The sequence below is a fragment of the Cokeromyces recurvatus genome, assembly GCF_025118155.1.
Source record: "Cokeromyces recurvatus strain NRRL 2243 chromosome Unknown BX663scaffold_6, whole genome shotgun sequence".
Taxonomy (NCBI): domain Eukaryota; kingdom Fungi; phylum Mucoromycota; class Mucoromycetes; order Mucorales; family Mucoraceae; genus Cokeromyces; species Cokeromyces recurvatus.
In genome coordinates this window covers 777,202-794,850 of record NW_026251392.1, presented here as the reverse complement: position 1 = coordinate 794,850, position 17,649 = coordinate 777,202, and the positions used below count along the sequence as shown (strand labels likewise).

General features: G+C 30.7%; 8 protein-coding genes across 8 annotated transcripts; 1 reads left to right on the top strand and 7 right to left on the bottom strand.

The window, feature by feature from the left end:
* Nucleotides 1-56: 56 nt before the first annotated feature.
* BX663DRAFT_502179 (chitinase) lies at nt 57-1,802 on the bottom strand. The gene is made up of 4 exons (XM_051526571.1): nt 1,489-1,802; nt 1,318-1,432; nt 1,203-1,239; nt 57-1,117 (listed from the first exon to the last, which is right to left on the bottom strand). The coding sequence occupies exons 1-4, from the start codon at nt 1,545-1,547 to the stop codon at nt 114-116; spliced, it is 1,215 nt and encodes a 404-aa protein (XP_051385213.1). The 5' UTR covers nt 1,548-1,802; the 3' UTR covers nt 57-113.
* A 388-nt stretch (nt 1,803-2,190) lies between these two features.
* BX663DRAFT_535417 (heat shock protein 90-1) lies at nt 2,191-4,736 on the bottom strand (the record flags this gene model as incomplete). Its single annotated transcript, XM_051530597.1, has 3 exons — nt 2,191-3,958; nt 4,072-4,533; nt 4,650-4,736. 3 exons carry the CDS (start codon nt 4,734-4,736, stop codon nt 2,405-2,407), a joined length of 2,103 nt encoding a protein of 700 aa, XP_051385212.1. The 3' UTR covers nt 2,191-2,404.
* A 2,064-nt stretch (nt 4,737-6,800) lies between these two features.
* BX663DRAFT_502162 (uncharacterized protein) lies at nt 6,801-7,629 on the bottom strand. The gene is made up of 3 exons (XM_051526570.1): nt 7,525-7,629; nt 7,143-7,458; nt 6,801-7,047 (listed from the first exon to the last, which is right to left on the bottom strand). The coding sequence occupies exons 1-3, from the start codon at nt 7,595-7,597 to the stop codon at nt 6,819-6,821; spliced, it is 618 nt and encodes a 205-aa protein (XP_051385211.1). The 5' UTR covers nt 7,598-7,629; the 3' UTR covers nt 6,801-6,818.
* A 146-nt stretch (nt 7,630-7,775) lies between these two features.
* BX663DRAFT_502161 (uncharacterized protein) lies at nt 7,776-8,622 on the bottom strand. The gene has a single exon (XM_051526569.1). It carries the CDS (start codon nt 8,533-8,535, stop codon nt 7,876-7,878), a length of 660 nt encoding a protein of 219 aa, XP_051385210.1. The 5' UTR covers nt 8,536-8,622; the 3' UTR covers nt 7,776-7,875.
* A 996-nt stretch (nt 8,623-9,618) lies between these two features.
* Nucleotides 9,619-11,276, bottom strand: BX663DRAFT_550052 (uncharacterized protein; the record flags this gene model as incomplete). Its single annotated transcript, XM_051531193.1, has 3 exons — nt 9,619-9,721; nt 9,884-10,864; nt 10,948-11,276. The coding sequence occupies 3 exons, from the start codon at nt 11,274-11,276 to the stop codon at nt 9,619-9,621; spliced, it is 1,413 nt and encodes a 470-aa protein (XP_051385209.1).
* A 156-nt stretch (nt 11,277-11,432) lies between these two features.
* On the bottom strand, nt 11,433-12,546 carry BX663DRAFT_502159 (uncharacterized protein). The gene is made up of 3 exons (XM_051526568.1): nt 12,509-12,546; nt 11,929-12,059; nt 11,433-11,869 (listed from the first exon to the last, which is right to left on the bottom strand). The coding sequence occupies exons 1-3, from the start codon at nt 12,509-12,511 to the stop codon at nt 11,638-11,640; spliced, it is 366 nt and encodes a 121-aa protein (XP_051385208.1). The 5' UTR covers nt 12,512-12,546; the 3' UTR covers nt 11,433-11,637.
* Nucleotides 12,547-13,902: 1,356 nt separating this feature from the next.
* On the top strand, nt 13,903-14,587 carry BX663DRAFT_469083 (60S ribosomal protein L37a; the record flags this gene model as incomplete). The annotated part of the gene is made up of 3 exons (XM_051524105.1): nt 13,903-14,158; nt 14,258-14,469; nt 14,524-14,587. The coding sequence occupies exons 1-3, from the start codon at nt 14,156-14,158 to the stop codon at nt 14,585-14,587; spliced, it is 279 nt and encodes a 92-aa protein (XP_051385207.1). The 5' UTR covers nt 13,903-14,155.
* Nucleotides 14,588-14,812: 225 nt separating this feature from the next.
* Nucleotides 14,813-15,856, bottom strand: BX663DRAFT_430625 (ankyrin repeat-containing domain protein; the record flags this gene model as incomplete). Its single annotated transcript, XM_051522811.1, has 1 exon — nt 14,813-15,856. The coding sequence occupies one exon, from the start codon at nt 15,854-15,856 to the stop codon at nt 14,813-14,815; it is 1,044 nt and encodes a 347-aa protein (XP_051385206.1).
* Nucleotides 15,857-17,649: the final 1,793 nt, after the last annotated feature.

Below are 17,649 nucleotides of genomic sequence, written 5' to 3'. Positions count from 1 at the left end.
AGATACAAGTGATAATAATAGTGTATAAAGATATATATATATATATATATATATATATATATATAAATATTTGTAGCAATTAATAAACTTTGATATACATTCTATGCTCTATTTTATTCCATATGGTTTCTTATATTTTCATATTGGCTTTTAGGGTAATCAATATGATTAGGCATTTGATCTATCTTTCCATTAAAAGCTTTATAAACAGTATTTACTAAATTACGAGCATCATTTGGATTACGATCAGCACTTAATTCCCAAAACATGGCACCACCTAATTCTCTTTGTTTGATATAACCACATTTGGCGGCAATCACTTCAGGAGTATCATAGGTAATAAATTCTCGAGCTTTAGGATCGTATGACCATGAAATCATACGTTTAGTATCATTATATTCAGTAGCACCTGGCTTAGGTAACACCTTGTAATCAAAGTTACCTTCTTCCCAAGTTCCTTTTGGAACACCTTGATAAGGACGATCAGGACCATCTGTATTAGAAAAACCACGACCATAGAATGGCATACCTATGACTATTTTGTTAGCAGGAATACCTGCAGCCATATAATCATTAACAGCTTGATCAGTATTAAGGGCACCACCAAACATAGCTGCTTGATGACCAGTCTTAGGATCCCATGAACCGGCATAATCATACGCCATTAAATAAAAGATATCGACATAGGGTTGCATTTGTGCTAAACGAAGTTTTTTATAATTATTAGGTCCACAAGGTACAGCAACGGTTAGCAGTAGACGAGGCTGGTCTAACTGCTCACATTGTTGTTGATAGACATCTAAAGCGATACGCATTTCATATAAGAGATGAACATAATAAAAGGCCTCTTTATCATCTTTAGGATACTCCCAGTCGATATCCAAACCATCAAGACCAAAATCTGAAATTAATTTAATACTAGATTGAACAAATCTTTTACGTTTGGCAGGATCACTAGCAACAGCACCAAAATTACTTGACCAAGTCCATCCCCCTACACTGAGTGATACTTTCAAATGACGATGCTTTTGTTTAAGTAAATAAAATTGTTTGAAATTACCGTAGAGATTATTGCCTTGATCATTCCAACTATCTGCTTTACCGTTTACACATTGATCTATTCATATTATGTAGACGAAAAAAAAAATTATTCATACACACATATATGTATTATATGAGGAAAAAAAAGGACCCTTTCTTACTTGCAGGAAAATGCTTTTCGATGTCAGCCCAACTATCCTATTTTTTAGGTTACATAAACAAATAAATAGATGCTTTTTTTTTAAAGAAAAAAATGCTTATAATGAGCATTCTTACTCCAATGACAACTGTTCCGTCTTCTTGTAAATTAGCAAATGCATATAAAATGTGAGTTAATTTATTTGCTTGAACTGCAACGTCTACAACGTTATAACTTCTATCATATATTCCCCTATTTTAAACAGAATGAGTAATGAGCATGAAACGTTTATATACAATTTGAATTACCAATTTGGAAAATAACCAGCAATAACTGGACCATTAGTAGCGGGTGGAGGAGCTTGCATTTTTTTTTAACAAAAAAAGAAAAGAAATAATGAATATTGAAAAGGAAAAAAGAGGAGCATAATTAGTGTTAAATTATATGATATTTATATATCTTCATCGGAAATAAATTGTAGTAAAAAAAAAAGTTCTAACAACTACAGCAAAAGGGACAGAAGCACTATGACAGCAATGATGACAACACGATATAATATATGTGAATGATCATCTCCTTATGATATACAACAAATTAATATGTAAGATTAAGTAATTTTGCCTACTTAACAAAAAAAAACGAAATATAACAAAAAGAAAACTTAATATGAGGAAATAAGTTTCCATTAGAAATAAACCTGTATTGTTTGGTCATAGTAGATATCAAATGTTTCTATTTACAAGTCAACTGATATACTACTTTGATTTATTACATATTCCTTTAAATTAAATCTCGTAAGAAAAAAGTGGGTTACTATAACCAGACATTCAAGCTCTTTACAAAAAAAAAAAAAAAAAAAAAAAAAAAAAAAAATTGAGAATAAAAAGCTTAGTGCTATTAAGCAATTCTGTCAAGCAAGTTTTTACGTTTATATTTTAGTTTATAAAGAATTATATTGAATCAAAAATTATTGAAAGCTTATTACCAAACACTTTAATAACGCATGCTTTATAATGATTAAAATTTATTAGAAAATGACATTCTATAAATTAATATATTTATTACAAACAAAAGTAAACTTTTTTTAAGGAAAAAAAAAAACAAAACAAAAAAAGATTACTAATTTTAACATTATAATAAGAAAAGGTGTGGTGAAAATAAAAAGATCATGAAAAGAAAAAATTATATACGTTTTATGTTGAAAGTGGGGGAAAATGATGTGATTTAGTCAACTTCCTCCATCTTGGAGACTTCAGCGTTGTCTTCAGCAGGAGCTTCGGTAGCAGGCTCATCAGCAGCAGGAAGCTCGTCTTCATCAATAGAAAGACCAAGAGAAACCATACGGTTGATACGAGTAGCGAAAGAGCTAGGATCATCAAGACTGAAACCTGAAGTCAACAAAGAAGTTTCGAACAACAAGGTAACAAGATCCTTAGCAGTACGATCGTTGGCATCAGCAGAGACCTTAGCCTTAAGAGCCTTAATGATGGGGTGCTTAGGATTAAGTTCGAGTGTCTTCTTAGAAGCCATGTAGCTGGACATGGAGGAGTCACGAAGAGCTTGAGCCTTCATGATACGTTCCATGTTAGCAGACCAGCCGAATTGACCAGTGGTCAAGACACAGGGAGAATCGGTCAAGATGTGAGAAAGAACAACCTTTTCAACTTTATCACCGAGAATTTCCTTAACAGACTTGCAAAGGTCTTCGAATTCCTTTTGTTCTTCTTCACGAGCCTTCTTTTCCTCTTCATCTTCTTCAATTTCAGCACCTTCCTTGGTGATGCAGACCAACTTCTTATCTTCATATTCCTTCAATTGAGTAACAGCATATTCATCGATAGGATCAGTCATCAAAAGGACTTCATAACCTCTCTTCTTGAAACCTTCAAGGAAGGGAGAGTTTTCAACGGCAGCACGGGATTCACCAGTGATATAGTAAATATTCTTTTGCTTCTCGGGCATACGAGTAACATAGTCCTTGAAGGAGGTCATTTCATCACCAGACTTGGTGGAGTGGTAACGCAACAACTCAGCGAGCTTGGCACGGTTTTGGGTATCTTCGTGAATACCGAGCTTAAGGTTCTTGCTGAAGGCTTCATAGAATTTATCAAAGTTCTCCTTATCTTCAGCAATTTCGTTGAACATCTCAAGACACTTCTTAACAAGGTTCTTACGAATGACCTTCAAGATCTTGTTTTGTTGAAGCATTTCACGAGAAATGTTAAGAGGAAGATCTTCAGAGTCAACAACACCCTTAATGAAACTAAGCCATTCAGGAATCAATTCTTCACAGTCATCCATGATGAACACACGACGAACATAGAGCTTAATGTTGTTTCTCTTCTTCTTAGTTTCGAACATGTCGAAGGGAGCACGCTTAGGAACGTAGAGGATAGCACGGAATTCGAGTTGACCTTCAACAGAGAAGTGCTTGACAGCCAAATGGTCTTCCCAATCATTGGTAAGAGCCTTATAGAATTCAGCATATTCCTCAGCCTTAATATCTTCAGGGTTACGAGTCCAAAGAGGCTTAGTCTTGTTAAGTTCTTCATTTTCAGAGACCTTTTCCTTGATGGTCTTCTTCTTCTTTTCTTCCTTCTTATCATCTTCATCAGTGACTTCTTCAATCTTAGCACCTTCTTCAGAGACAACTTCTTCTTCGTCATCAGAAACTTCCTTTTCAATTTCCTTTTCAACAACAAGTTGAATAGGATAGGAGATGAATTCAGAGTGCTTCTTGACAATATCCTTAATTCTCTTTTCTTCGAGGTATTCAAGCTAATAAGAGGAGAGGGGGGAAGGGAGGGAAAGAAAAATACAGTTTAGTCAAAACCCTGTTGTCTTATTATTTCATTCATTTTAAATTTATCCATATTATAATTTATATTTACCTGATCTTCCTTCAAGAAGAGACGCATTTCAGTACCACGACCAAGAGAGGGATTGACGGTATCACGAGTGATAGTGAAAGAACCACCAGCAGCAGATTCCCAAATGTATTGTTCATCATCATTGTGCTTGGTAATAACTTGGACCTTATCAGCGACAAGGTAAGCAGAGTAGAAACCAACACCAAATTGACCGATCATGGAGATATCAGCACCAGAAGAAAGGGCTTCCATGAAAGCCTTAGTACCAGACTTGGCAATAGTACCCAAGTTGTTAACCAAATCGGCCTTAGTCATACCGATACCAGTATCACGAATAGACAAAATGTTGTTTTCCTTGTCAGGGGTGATACGAATGTAAAGTTCCTTCTCAGAATCAAGAACGGAAGGATCAGTTAAAGATTGATAACGAACCTTATCTAAAGCATCAGAAGAGTTGGAGATTAATTCACGCAAGAAGATTTCCTATATATACGAATATTTAAATATATATGTATAAATACATAAACATATTAGTAAAAAAAAAAAAAAACAAAAAAAAGGCGCGTTCTTTTCTCTCTTTATTTATATATATTATTTACCTTGTTAGAATAGAAAGTGTTGATGATCAAACTCATCAACTGAGAAATCTCAGCTTGGAAGGAAAAGGTCTCGGTTTCGGCAGACATTCTTGTTATAAATAAATAATAAAGAAAGAAAAAAAAAAAATAAAAATAAAGATTCGTTTTTTTGTTTTTGGTTTTGGTTTTTTTTTTTTTTTCTTTTTTAATTAGAGAAAAATTAGGAAGGATATAGAAATTCAGCAAAAAGTTTTTTGAAAGTCACGATTTTCTTTCTCGCAAATTCTACTATCCATAATGTTAACGCATCAAATTTATTCTCCGCTGACAGATCAAGCATCTTTTATCATTGATATAAATATAACTAAGTTTATTGAGTAATATATCCTGTCAATCTGTTTAAATTTAAATTGTCGTTCTTAATCTTTTTTTTTTTTTTTATTTTAAAGTATATCATTATTAGTATTATTTTTTTTTTTTTTACATAAAGATCGTTGTAAATATAATTATGATAAAAGCAACATTTGAAGCAGTAGATGTTATAGGATAAGAAGGCTGATATACAACATACTTCAAAGTAGTTAGTTATCTTGGTTCATGACTTGAAATGATGCGTTACTATTTACTCAAAAAATAATTTTTTAGTAACAGTAACAACCTAAAATGTATGAATGAAGACTAATATAGCTCTTCATTACTCCAATCTTTGTTTGTTATCAAGATCATACTTCTCTTAATATTACTACTTACCTTGTAATATATTTTATATAATCCTCTTCATTTTTCTATATTAATTTTTAGGTAAACTTTTATATTATCAAAGTTTTAATAATTTATAGTAAGCTTTCATAGGCTTGTCTTTTGTTTTTCCCTATTCTCTTTCTTTACTGTTTGCGTATCAAAACACTGAGAACAAGCTATGTGACTAATCAGTCTAATCATATACAGAGCCCATCTATTCATCATTCCCCTTTATTATATATTCCATCAGATCTTATCAACATCACGTTTAGCTATAAACTCAAGATAAGAATGTATAAACTTACCGCAAAGAATATCTCTAAATCGTTATCACCTGTTAAAGAGCAAGCCATTTTAGTTGCTGAGGCCAAAGAAGAATGCTGCAATAAACTTGTTTTTACTCACATGGATATTAAAAAAAACGTTTGTTGCATCTTTCATTTATTTTATTTTTCTTTACATTAGAGTCATTGGTATTAAAAATTGCTGAGAATATAATAGTGGTGTTTCTCGATACGATCTATAAACCCCCCCCCTTTTTTTAAGCTTAAATGCGCAATTTAACAAAGGAAGTACTATATATACAGTCGTATTCGGTTCCTACTTGGAAGAGGTCATATTTAAATACAATCCTGTTATCGACCTATACATTTCATAATAAGCCGCTAATCAAAACTATTTTCTCTAAACTATAGTTCATTCTTGTTGTTTCTTTCAGCTCATTTTATAGTAGCATATGTTTGAATCATTTCGAAAGTCTGATGATGATGATAGTGACAGCAATGGCAATAATTAGTGCAAATATCGCATATACATATATATATATTTATATATCCAGCTCTATCATCTTTCAAGCCCTTGTATGAAACGGGTTTATAAATCATCTTTTTAAATGACACTCCTTTTATTATTAGCCACTCAGTATAATCTGCACTTATCTTCTTTATTAAATATTGTAACGAAACTAGTTCCTTTTTCTTTTTTTATGAACAAATAAAAGAAATAAATGTTTTTTATATTATCTTAAAAAAAAAAAAAGGTTTCTCAAGTATATAAAACAATGTTTAATTTTATCTTGCTAATATTTAAATAAAGATAAAAATTATGAGATAATAACTAATAAGGAAGATCCAACAATATAGTTTTTTTTTTATAAATGATCTCGCAACACTCTTTCGGTCAGTCTTGACAATTAGTCTTTTGTATTTTGTTCATCAACTGTGAGCAACACTACTTTTATTGAAAACAATTACCCTAAACGTTGTGTTGTCGTCATTATATTTAAACAAACTATATGTAAATTTAAGTCTGAAACCGATATGCTGTATGTTTTTAATAGCTTTTTTATATACAAGTATCAAGGCCTTTATTATATTTACACTGTATCAAAATGCATATACTAAAATTTTACTCAGAGCAACTAAATTATGCATTTTTTTTTTTTTTTTTTTACATGAATGTGGTAAAAATGTGTGCCTGATTTTCACTATACCAAATCGTACCTTCTTTTCGGTCGCCATGGTATTCTTCAAATAATCCTTCTACAAAAGTTTCTCTAATAAAACAATCTAAAACATCAGGTATTGTCAAACTATAATCACGCCAAAAACTTGCGCCTGGTGCATTTCCACGTCTACCAACAGCATGTAATACAAAATCTGGAGATCTATTTGTGTGGCTATATGTATATAAATAAAATAAAATATAAACATGAATTCTCCTTTTCCCCCTTTTTTTTATTTTATTTATTTATTTATTTATTTATTTTTTTACCCAAAAATTTGTCCTAAACCATATTTATGCTTTTCTAATAATTCTAAAATGGTATTATCCTTGACAATCAAAACTGAATCAGCTTCATAAGCAAGTTTATCTCCAAAATACATGATAATTTTTCTTTCAAATTGCTTTGTTGTTTGAGATAAATTTGACTTATTAGGTATCATTCTATTTTTGATAATTTTGACATGACTAGGAACATTATAATAAGCAGATAAAATTCTTTGTAAGTTTCCTGTTGCTTGAATAAGCATACGCTCTAAAGGTGAGAACTCACTCGGTAATCTTAAAAATACATTTTTAGATGAAACTATAGAAGAAGAAGAAAAAGAAGATATATAATTATGCATTATCATAAAAACAAAAAAGGACTTACGTTCTTCTGTAAATTGAAAAGGTATTTTTTTATAATTGCATATATCAGCTGGTTCAGGTAAAATTTCTTTCATTTTAATTGACTTTTTTTTTATTTTATTAAAAGAAAAAGAGGAAAGAAAAAAAAAGAAAAAGAAAACAATTAATGTCATGAATACTTATGGAATTAAGCCCCTTGTAGGTTTTTTTTTTTTTTTTAGAGTTACTGAGTATAAATTTTTTTTCTCTCTCTCTCTTTAATGTATTTGTTCAATAAAGTCTATGCTACATAAAAAGAATAGCTATTGTATAGCCTTGTCAAATTATACTTGTAGAAAAAGACTTATTCATGTACACTAATCATAGCTACTTTTTATTTTGAATTAAAATAATCAAAACAACAATAGCGCATACAAATGGTCATAAGATGGATAACTAGTAGAAGAGAGCCTGAGGAAATGAATATTAAAAAGAAGATAGAGTATATATAAGCTGCTTTCATGCCTGCAATAAAACAATACATATCACAATCGCTTTTCTTTTCCATATCACAGTCAGTGGTAGATGATTGATAAAAGGGAATATTTAAATAACAGGTTGTAACACAACTAACAGGACATTGATTTTGAATGGATTGGCTGATATATAGTCTTGACTGTATTTTAAATATAATAGCTAATACCATAAAGACAATACCGAAAATTAATGTGAAATAAATAAGGATTCTATAATAACTCCATTCCGTCTTTTGTCGTTGTTGCTGTTGTGTTTTTGGAAAGCTTTGTGAATCACAAGTAGCGGTGTTACTTTGATCCTGTCTTCTAAAGTTATAATATTGGCTTGAAATCTGATTTGAAGGATAGTTTTCTTCATAGAAGCGTAAATGGGTCGTTTCTGGTACTCCAATAGATGTATTTTTTATGTCCTTTTCTTCTGGATCTAAATAATATGTATTATCTTTATGATGGATGATATAATCAGATAAAGTCTTTTCATCTAATCTTGTATAGCTAGTATCTTTAGAATACAGCATATTATATACATATATTTATATATGTATATGTATATATATATATATAGGTTTGTTAAAGTATTATGTATTTTTAACAAAGAAAGATAAGAAAAAAAAAAGGCGGGGAAAAGGGTCCATTAATTAAAGAAGAACAAAAAAAAAACACTAACAATAATTAATTATAGATAGCTTCTTTAAAAGGATAATACAATTATCGCAAGTTAAAAATTTTACTAGACGTATTTGCTGATGAAGTTTAAATTGTCAGATTTAGAGGAAACAGTCATATGTTAGGCCCTTCCCATATGTCGATATTAAGTGCTGGTGTTTTATTCACTAAATGTTCAATATATAAATGTATAAAAAAAAAACATATCTTCTGGGCACAAGAGAAGGTGTGAAAAAAAAGGGGGGAAAGGATAGTACATAGATTATATCCCATGTAATTGTGACCATTGACTGAATAAAAAAAAAATATATGTGTATATACAAATAATGTTGGGAATAATGATTATGGCTCGATAGTCATCCTATTTTGTATTAGTTCAATGAGTTGTGATGTGTGCTATAAAAGTAGTTAATGAAAAAAATTTTTTTCGACTTGCTAACTTAGAAAGTGATCTGGGATGTCGTTGAGGTAGTATATTTAGGATATACGAAATGGGGTAAGCAAATGGTTATAGGAACATATAAATAAGAATATGAGTTAAGGCATAGTATGATATGGGTTTTAGTAAGCTTGCGCTGTTGACATGATCAAAGCTTAGGTATTCGTCACTGAATGCTGTCGTATAAACCAAACTATCTTTACTAAGAAGCATAGAATAGGATCCAAGAATAAAGTTGGACTGCAAGTAGGTAATAATATACTGTGCTTGCGCTAAAGTATGTAGTACTGCTCTTACATGGAAGGCATTTGGCTCATATGTTGCATTACTTTAGTTAAGAAATAAATAGATGGGACCAACAAAGACTGCAATGCCTATTTGAAAGAAGAAAAAAAATGAATGGTAGTTATCGATCCAATAAAAAAAGAAAACAATGAACAAAAAAAAAAAAAGCTGAACAAATGTAGAAAGGGGAAAATAAAATGTAAAATTATATTCAATTATATAAATGTTCATTATGTGTTTCCACAGTAACTGGATATTTGCCAGATTTGCTGAAATATAAAAAGATACCAGCAATACTCTTTGGCTCTGGTTTGCTTAATAAGAATATAGTAACCAAAAAAAAAAAAAAAAAAAAAAAAAAAAAAAAAAAAGACGACAAACAACCCATCAAGGATTGCTTATAAATTTTATTACCACAAAACAAAGCTATACCTGCCTTATGATCTTTTTTTTTCTTTCTTTCTTTCTTTCTTTACATATTAGCGAAATTGAATAACTGATTAGTGTCCTGATTTAAAGCGTGAATCATGTTTTCTGTAGAAGAAACATGAAAATCAGTTGGAGAAGAAAGTACACTTGTTGAAAATAAAGATTCGCCATTAGCAGAAAATGAATAATCAGTAAAGAACTTGTTGAAATTAGCATAATCAGTGTTTGCATGACCGCATTCATCTTGCATTTTAAGGCAAGATGCATTAGGAGCAAGAAGCATATCACCGATTAGAGGGGCATCGAGCTGCTCTGGCTTTATGGTACGATTTGTCAGAGTATGAGTAGGAGGTATTAATGTTTGAGTAAAATCACTTTGTTGTGTATGACTAGCAGGAGATTGAAAATAGTCTAACAATGGAGTTTCTAATGCCTGAGAACATGGTGTCATCATGGTTAAATAGATTTGTGTCATTGCGATTTCATCTGTAATAATAGGTGGAGCGGTTGATTTTCTATGATTTGTGTCATTGCTATTTATAAAAGTAGTCGTATTTACAAAATGGTCGCTACTAGGTAACAAAATTGGATCATGCATTAAAAAGAGATTATGATCAAGATTAGCAGTGGCGGTTGTCAAAATCGGATCAAGAAATTCATTGCCTAAATCAGTAAAATTGGTGGTCAAGTTTAAGTTTAGATTTGGATTAAACGTATTCGAAGTAGTAGCGATTGACATGGAAGAATAAAAAGTTTCTGATGCCCTTGCAGAAGATAATGTTGAATCCTGCTTATTTATATTCCAATTATTACTATTGCTTGAAGAAAATTCAAAAAGCACATCATCTTGATAAAGAGAAGAATGTGATATGGATGTTTCTTGCTTATTAGGCGAATATGTCCTTTGTTTTTTACCATTTTGTGAAGTTAAAGTAGGCTTCACATCAATAAATGAGCTCTTTTTGGATGTAGGCACGCTCACATTTTTTAGTTTTTTTGACTTGGGGCGAAAAACATAGTCTGGATACCTTTTTTTAAGAAAAAAAAAAGAAAGAGAGGGAAAGAGAGGATTAATTTACATAGACTATAAAATATCATATTAAAATTTTACTTTTCAGCATGAGCATTCTTTGCAGCAGTGGCCTTAGCGATATAAACTGCCTTTTCGTCGGGTGTAGTAGCATGCCACCAATTTGCAACAATTTTAGAAATTTCACGATGATTCGCAGCAGGACAAAATTTTCTGATAAGCAATTGTTTCTCTGTTCGATAGGACATAAAACTATTCACAGGTCTAGGGACATGATTTGGCTTTGGTTTACGGAATCTAGGACGTCTTATGCGCCCAGGTGGAGCTCTCATACAAAGTTCATTTAGCTCAATAATATCTTTTCGTTGAGCTTCAGTAAAATATTTACTTAAATTGTCATGATCCAGCATAACTATTATATGTATAAAAAGGAATGTAATGGGGGAAGGGGCTACAAGCAAACAACAGAAAAAAAAAACAGAAACAAAACAAAACAAAATACACAGAATAAAGTAAACCTTTTATATACATAAACATTTATTTTTTAATATTTGATTATATTTATATTTAATTTGGTTAATAACAATACACCCTTTTTAATGACTTGAAGGTAAACAAAAAGACGTAATAATTATTTTTATCTAATTTTAACAATGAAACGCTTAATTATCATATTATCTCATCCCCCTCCCCTCAAATTGATATATTTTTAAATTTAATAGATTAAACAATGAAATATACAACAAAGCATAAACTGTTTTATTCTTATATTTAAGCCTTAACAGCATACTTGCGGAGAGGGAAGTGAATCAACTTCTTTTGTTGACGAAGAGTCTTCTTGGACTTTTCAAAAGGAGTCAAAGCTCTACGCATGGCACGAGTCTTCTTGACACGGAGATCAAGAGGAACAAAACGCTTCTTTTGATAGAAGAGGCGAAGTTGTTCACGTTGAGTTTGGTTGATAACAGTCAAGACACGGGCAACGTTCTTACGAGCTTCACCACTATATGTCACAAAACTATCCGTTAATAAACCTCGTTTTATATAAAATATTAAACTTACATTTCTTGTTGTCTACCACCAGCAACCTTTTGAACACGAAGGTTAGCGAGTTGTTGCTTTTGTTCTTCAAGAACCTTGAGAAGCTCAGCCTTGTTCTTGTTGCGGAGTTCGTGAGCTTTGACGACGGCAACCTATTTTTTTTATATAGACAAATATATAGAAGCTTTAATCATCATGTCAAAAATTGAACCATTCCTTTTTAACGAAAAGAAAACATATTCTTCCATCAATCAACATGCAATATATAATTTCAGCTGTATAAAGAGAAAAAAAAGAGGAGGGGGGAAACTAGTCATAAATGTCATAATTAAATGTACGTATTTAATTTCATTATTTGAATGACACAAAATTCGTTTAATAAATCCAACAATTGAAATAATATCGCCATAGTTTTTATGGAAATGTGTAGAATTGAATTATGAATGAAATGTTATATTTGAGAAATGCGAGTCCATATTATTCTTTTAAATTTTGATTTATAATTTTTGCTGCCTCTTATTATTATACACGCGATTGATGGATGAACATGTTTGGTTGCTTTTTCTCGCTAAATAATCTTTAGAATGGATGTTTAATTTACCATTGTATTGATGCTTCGAGAGTAAGAGGAAGTTTCTCTTTTGGCTATAATCGCATAGTATTTTTGTTACCCCGATTTTGTGGATGTACATATTCACAAAAATAAAAATAAATAAATTATTATTTAATATGTATAAGTTGCGAACCGGAATAAACTGAATTCCGGCCCGAGAATGATAATTCGTTGTTAAAATATGTCAGATCGTTTAATTGTCTCAATTTATGCAAGACGATGATTAAACTAAGAAGTATATATCAAGTTAACTGTATCTGCTGCTATAGGATTCAGTGTAATTTTTTTTTAAATAAATACATTGATATTCTTATGTTGTTTAATAACTATATTTTTAGCCTCATGCTTTGCCTTCAAAAAAAATAAAATAAAAATAAATGATATATACTTATTCGAGTCAATGAATTAAGGACAGATGTTTAGCTCTACAGAAGTTGAAGATATTGTTACTCGCCTACGGTAAAAGAAAGAGAGAAAAAAAATGTCAACAATTTCATTTGCATAAAAGACAATGACTGGGTTTTTTGGTGGTCAGCTTGGATGTCCTTTACTTTTTTTTTTTTTTCAAAGTAATTCAATAGCTTACATAAGATGCAAAGACAAATTCAAATTCGAATATTTCGAGTTTTTCATCAAAAATTGATAAAGTCAAATGGTTGACTTACTGGTGGTTTCTGGGTACAAATGAAAATAAAGCATGTCCTGGATTTTAAGTATTCCCAGTCTTCTTGAAGTATTGATAGAAACATTTGCAAATCCATATTCCAGCGAGATTTTCATTACCAAACTTGAGTTAAATCAGATCGCTATTACTAGATATAACAGAATCATCAATCAGTATGTTAAAAAGTATTCAACAACTATCTGGATATCTTACAACAAGCAATATAATGATAATGTTTTTCCCTCCCCCAACAAACCCATTGTTCATACAGTCGAGCAATGTATACCACGAAGCAGGATCTTTATTACCAGAAATAGGTGCAGAGATGAAAATGTAAGAAGTTGTTACAGCAAACTTAGAGTGAAAAAAAAATTGCTGATTTGCTCAAGTTCATCAAACAATGATATATAATCATCGAAAATATATGTTTTAATAAGCAAGAAACGTTAAATGTAAGAAAAGAGCTGATCAATATCCGCAACTCAATGTTATATAGTGCTATCAATTCAACGAATATGGCAAAAGTGAGAGACACTTTTTCTCGAAATAAATTTAACATTTTCGATGACGAAGAAGATGATAATGTGAACTGTTATTTGTGCTTTTCACAATAATCATCTTGTTTATATACAATATGATATTTTTCTTTTTGTGAGGTAATGTATGATATTTTTTTTTCTTAAGATATCCAATATAAAGAAGATTGTTAAAGATGCTCAAGATATTGATTATAGCTTAATGGTGTATATAGTATAGACAATAATGAAGTCTTGGACTTACTTTTCATTATTTGTTAAAGTATATTATTATTTTTTTTTCATCTCACTGCCACTTCCCTAAAAATAAAAAAGTAGCTCCTCCTCCTCCTCCTCTTCCAAATTTTAATTTCCGGAGAATTATTATTCACACAATAAATTAAGAAATAAGCATAGAATAAAGCCTCTCTCTTTGAACGAAGTCGTATCAGCAAAATGGTAATAATTTGTCCATCCGTTCATCCATCCATCCTGTATTCCTCTACTGTATATTTTACTCAACAATTAAATGTGATATATATATATATATGTATATAGGTCAAGCGTACTAAGAAGGTTGGAATCACTGGTAAATACGGTACCCGTTATGGTGCTTCTCTTAGAAAGACCGTAAAGAAGATGGAAATCACTCAACACTCTACCTACACTTGTACTTTCTGTGGTAAGGATGCTGTTAAGCGTTCTGCTGTTGGTATTTGGAAGTGTAAGGGTTGCAAGAAGATCATGGCTGGTGGTGCTTACACCGTTTCGTAAGTAATCAAATTAATTATTTTTGATTATCGTTAATTGACTTGCATAACTAGTACCACTGCTGCTGCCACTGTTCGTTCTACTGTTCGTCGTCTTCGTGAATTGGCCGAGATCTAAGTAATTCAAAAAATGCATGTTATTGTCATTCCTTCTTTTTTTTTTTTTTTGTTTAATTAGATTCCAAATAAAAAAAAAGGAAGTCTCAGCCTTATTACAGCACAGAAAAGAAATGCAGGATAATTATTTTGGAATTATAGAACTTTATTTATTATGTTTGGAGTCATATTCTTTAGAGGAGCATTATATATTTAGATTATATTATGGAGAATAAGAATGTAGATCTCATAATTCATCATCACTGAAAGTATTAAATATTGACTCAAATGCTGCAACGGCTTCTTTATTATCGTCATTGTCATCCTTGTTATTTTCTTCTACTGAATTACTGTTGTTTACATTGTTAGTATTGTCTTTATTACCATTATCATACACAATTCGATCGTTCAAATCTACATTATTTTCAATTGGAGGATCTATTGTTATCGCTGCTGCTGCTGCTGCTGTTATTTGTTGTCGTTCAGCTAAAATATTATTTAAAAATTCCTCGGTTAGAGGATATCCTGCTCGTCTACTCATATTTGCTGAGGTTTGAATAAAAAAAGTAGATGTGTTTTGAGTGATTAGCAAGCGGCATATTTCTGTATATCCATGATTAGCTGCGTAAAGCAACGGTAAATTTGAAGTATTTGGAAGATTGTTTACTGTAAAACATGGGTCAGCTTTTCCTTCCTCTATCAAATATCGAACAATATCTATTTTTCGTTGTTGAACTGCCAGATAGAGTGGTGTCTCTTCTAAGATGTTTACTACATTGACATTACAATTGAGTTCAATTAATTTTTTCACAACTTCTAAACGATTCCATGTAACAGCGTGATGTAATACAGTAGCAAAACGAGTTCTACCGTTCACATCGGCACCTCCTTCTATAAGTGCATTAGCTGCATCTAAACATCCAAAGCTAATAGCAACTGCTAGTGGTGAAAGCCATCGTTGATTATGTGAATCTATTGGTACTCCTTTTTTTATCAATAGCGGAATAGCTGAAGCAAAGTTATTTGTTGCTGCCAAATGAAGCAAATTATTCCCTTGATCATCAATTACAGAAACATCTGCTGGACTACCATTGTAATTTATAAGTAACTCAATACAAGGTAATGATCTAGCAAATATAGCATTTGTAAGAGGTGTATGACCTAACGAATCTTTCGTGTCAAGCAAGGATCCGTTTTCGATTAAAAGCTCCACAGCATCATATAAGCCTTTAGCACAAGCTGCGTGTAAAGCTAATTCATGATGAGGGCCATTAAGGAAATTAACATCCATGTTAGGTTGAAGCAATAACATACGAAGTGCCTCTACACTTTTATTATGTGCAGCTAAATAGAGTAAACTATAGCCCTCTTTATTAACTACATGTACATCGCTATCTTTTGACTTAATATATTGATATAGTGCTTTGATATCTAATGAATCTAAATTAATGGCATTCCAAATATCCAGTGTTTCTTGTTCAATTAACTTGGTCTTTTTATTTGAAGATTGCGTAGCTTCTTGTGTTGCATATCGTTTTTGGCTCACATTCATAGTGGTCTTACTGGGGAAAAAAAAATAAAGTAAAAAAAAAAAATAAAAATAACTCTATTTAATAACTGCGCATACCTTTTTTTTTTTCATTAAAACACAGCTCCAGTCCAAAGAGAAAATTTAGTATAGCCAAGCAAGAGCAGAACATAAAAGCCTTTCCTCCTAAACTCGATTAAATAGTGTTTTAAAAGAAAAAAAACTCTTGAGAGCAGGAGAGTAAAAAATATAAAATAAAAAGGAAAAGAATACAATATTTTAAAAAAAAAGTGGATAATACAGGTTAAGAGGAAATTCATCGTAGGAAGGAAAGAGAAAGGTGTAGATATAGTTATATGTTGTAAATAATGAGATATAAGAAAGATATTAATTAGCATAGGGCATTAGACTAGCCATAATTGTTGCATACGATGTTTCCTTTCTTTTTTGAATGTAAGCGGAAGAAGTTGATTTAGTACACAAGAAAGAATTGGATTCTCTTTAGTATAGTAAACTCATACAAAAATATATATGTTCAAGTTAGATATAGTGTACCACTCTATAAAGTCGTAATTGAGATAATACATAAATAGAGCACGATTAAGTTGCTAATAAATTGAAACCACTATATTCAGAATATACAGAAAAATTCAACTATTTTAGACTATGAAAGTTGGATTCTTATGCTCATAAATAAGTAAAGACAACTCACTAAACCTTGTTGGTGACAATTCTATAATGTACTCTCAATATTATTCTGATATACTAAAAAATAAAGTGAAATAAGAATTAGTATACATGTAATATCAATAATAGAAGAAGTATAATCAATCTGAAGATGAAGCACAAATATGGATCTCTGTACATAATTAAGCTTATAACAGACTAAAGACAGTCCTATTTCTAGTTATATAAATTTAGGATAGAAACAAGTGATGTATAGTGCAATATAACCCAAATAACAGTGGTAATGAATAAAATAATAACAATTTATTTGATGGATCACTATTAATAGTCATATGCATACACTATTTAGATGGTAAACAAAAAAATGGTTAGAAACAGTTAAGAGTTTTATTATTATTCTGATAAGTAAATACCATAAGTCTTTTAGAAATAACTTATAAAAAGATACTTAATTCCATACATTCTAACTCTTGTTATGCTTAACAGGAATATATGACACTGATAAGTTGTATTATTCTTACATAAAAGCATTGTAACTGCAATATTTTATATAGAATATATTGATTAAACATTAAGTAAAGATTAGTCTAATTTTATGCTAGTATTTTTAAAGCATCCTCTCTTGACTCAGGATAAAGAAATTTATATAATCATAATTTTCTTTTTGATGATTTTTTTTTTCAAAATAAAAATAGCTTTGATCATACTTTCTCGTTTTTACCTTCATTATTGTTTCCCGTGAATGATTACTCTTTTAAGTGTATAATTAAATTGTTACTAAATAGTCTTCTTAAAAAAAAAAATTACAATATCACAATAAAAATGGAAAAAGAAGTACATTTTTTCATAACAGTAAGTAGGCTTTACAA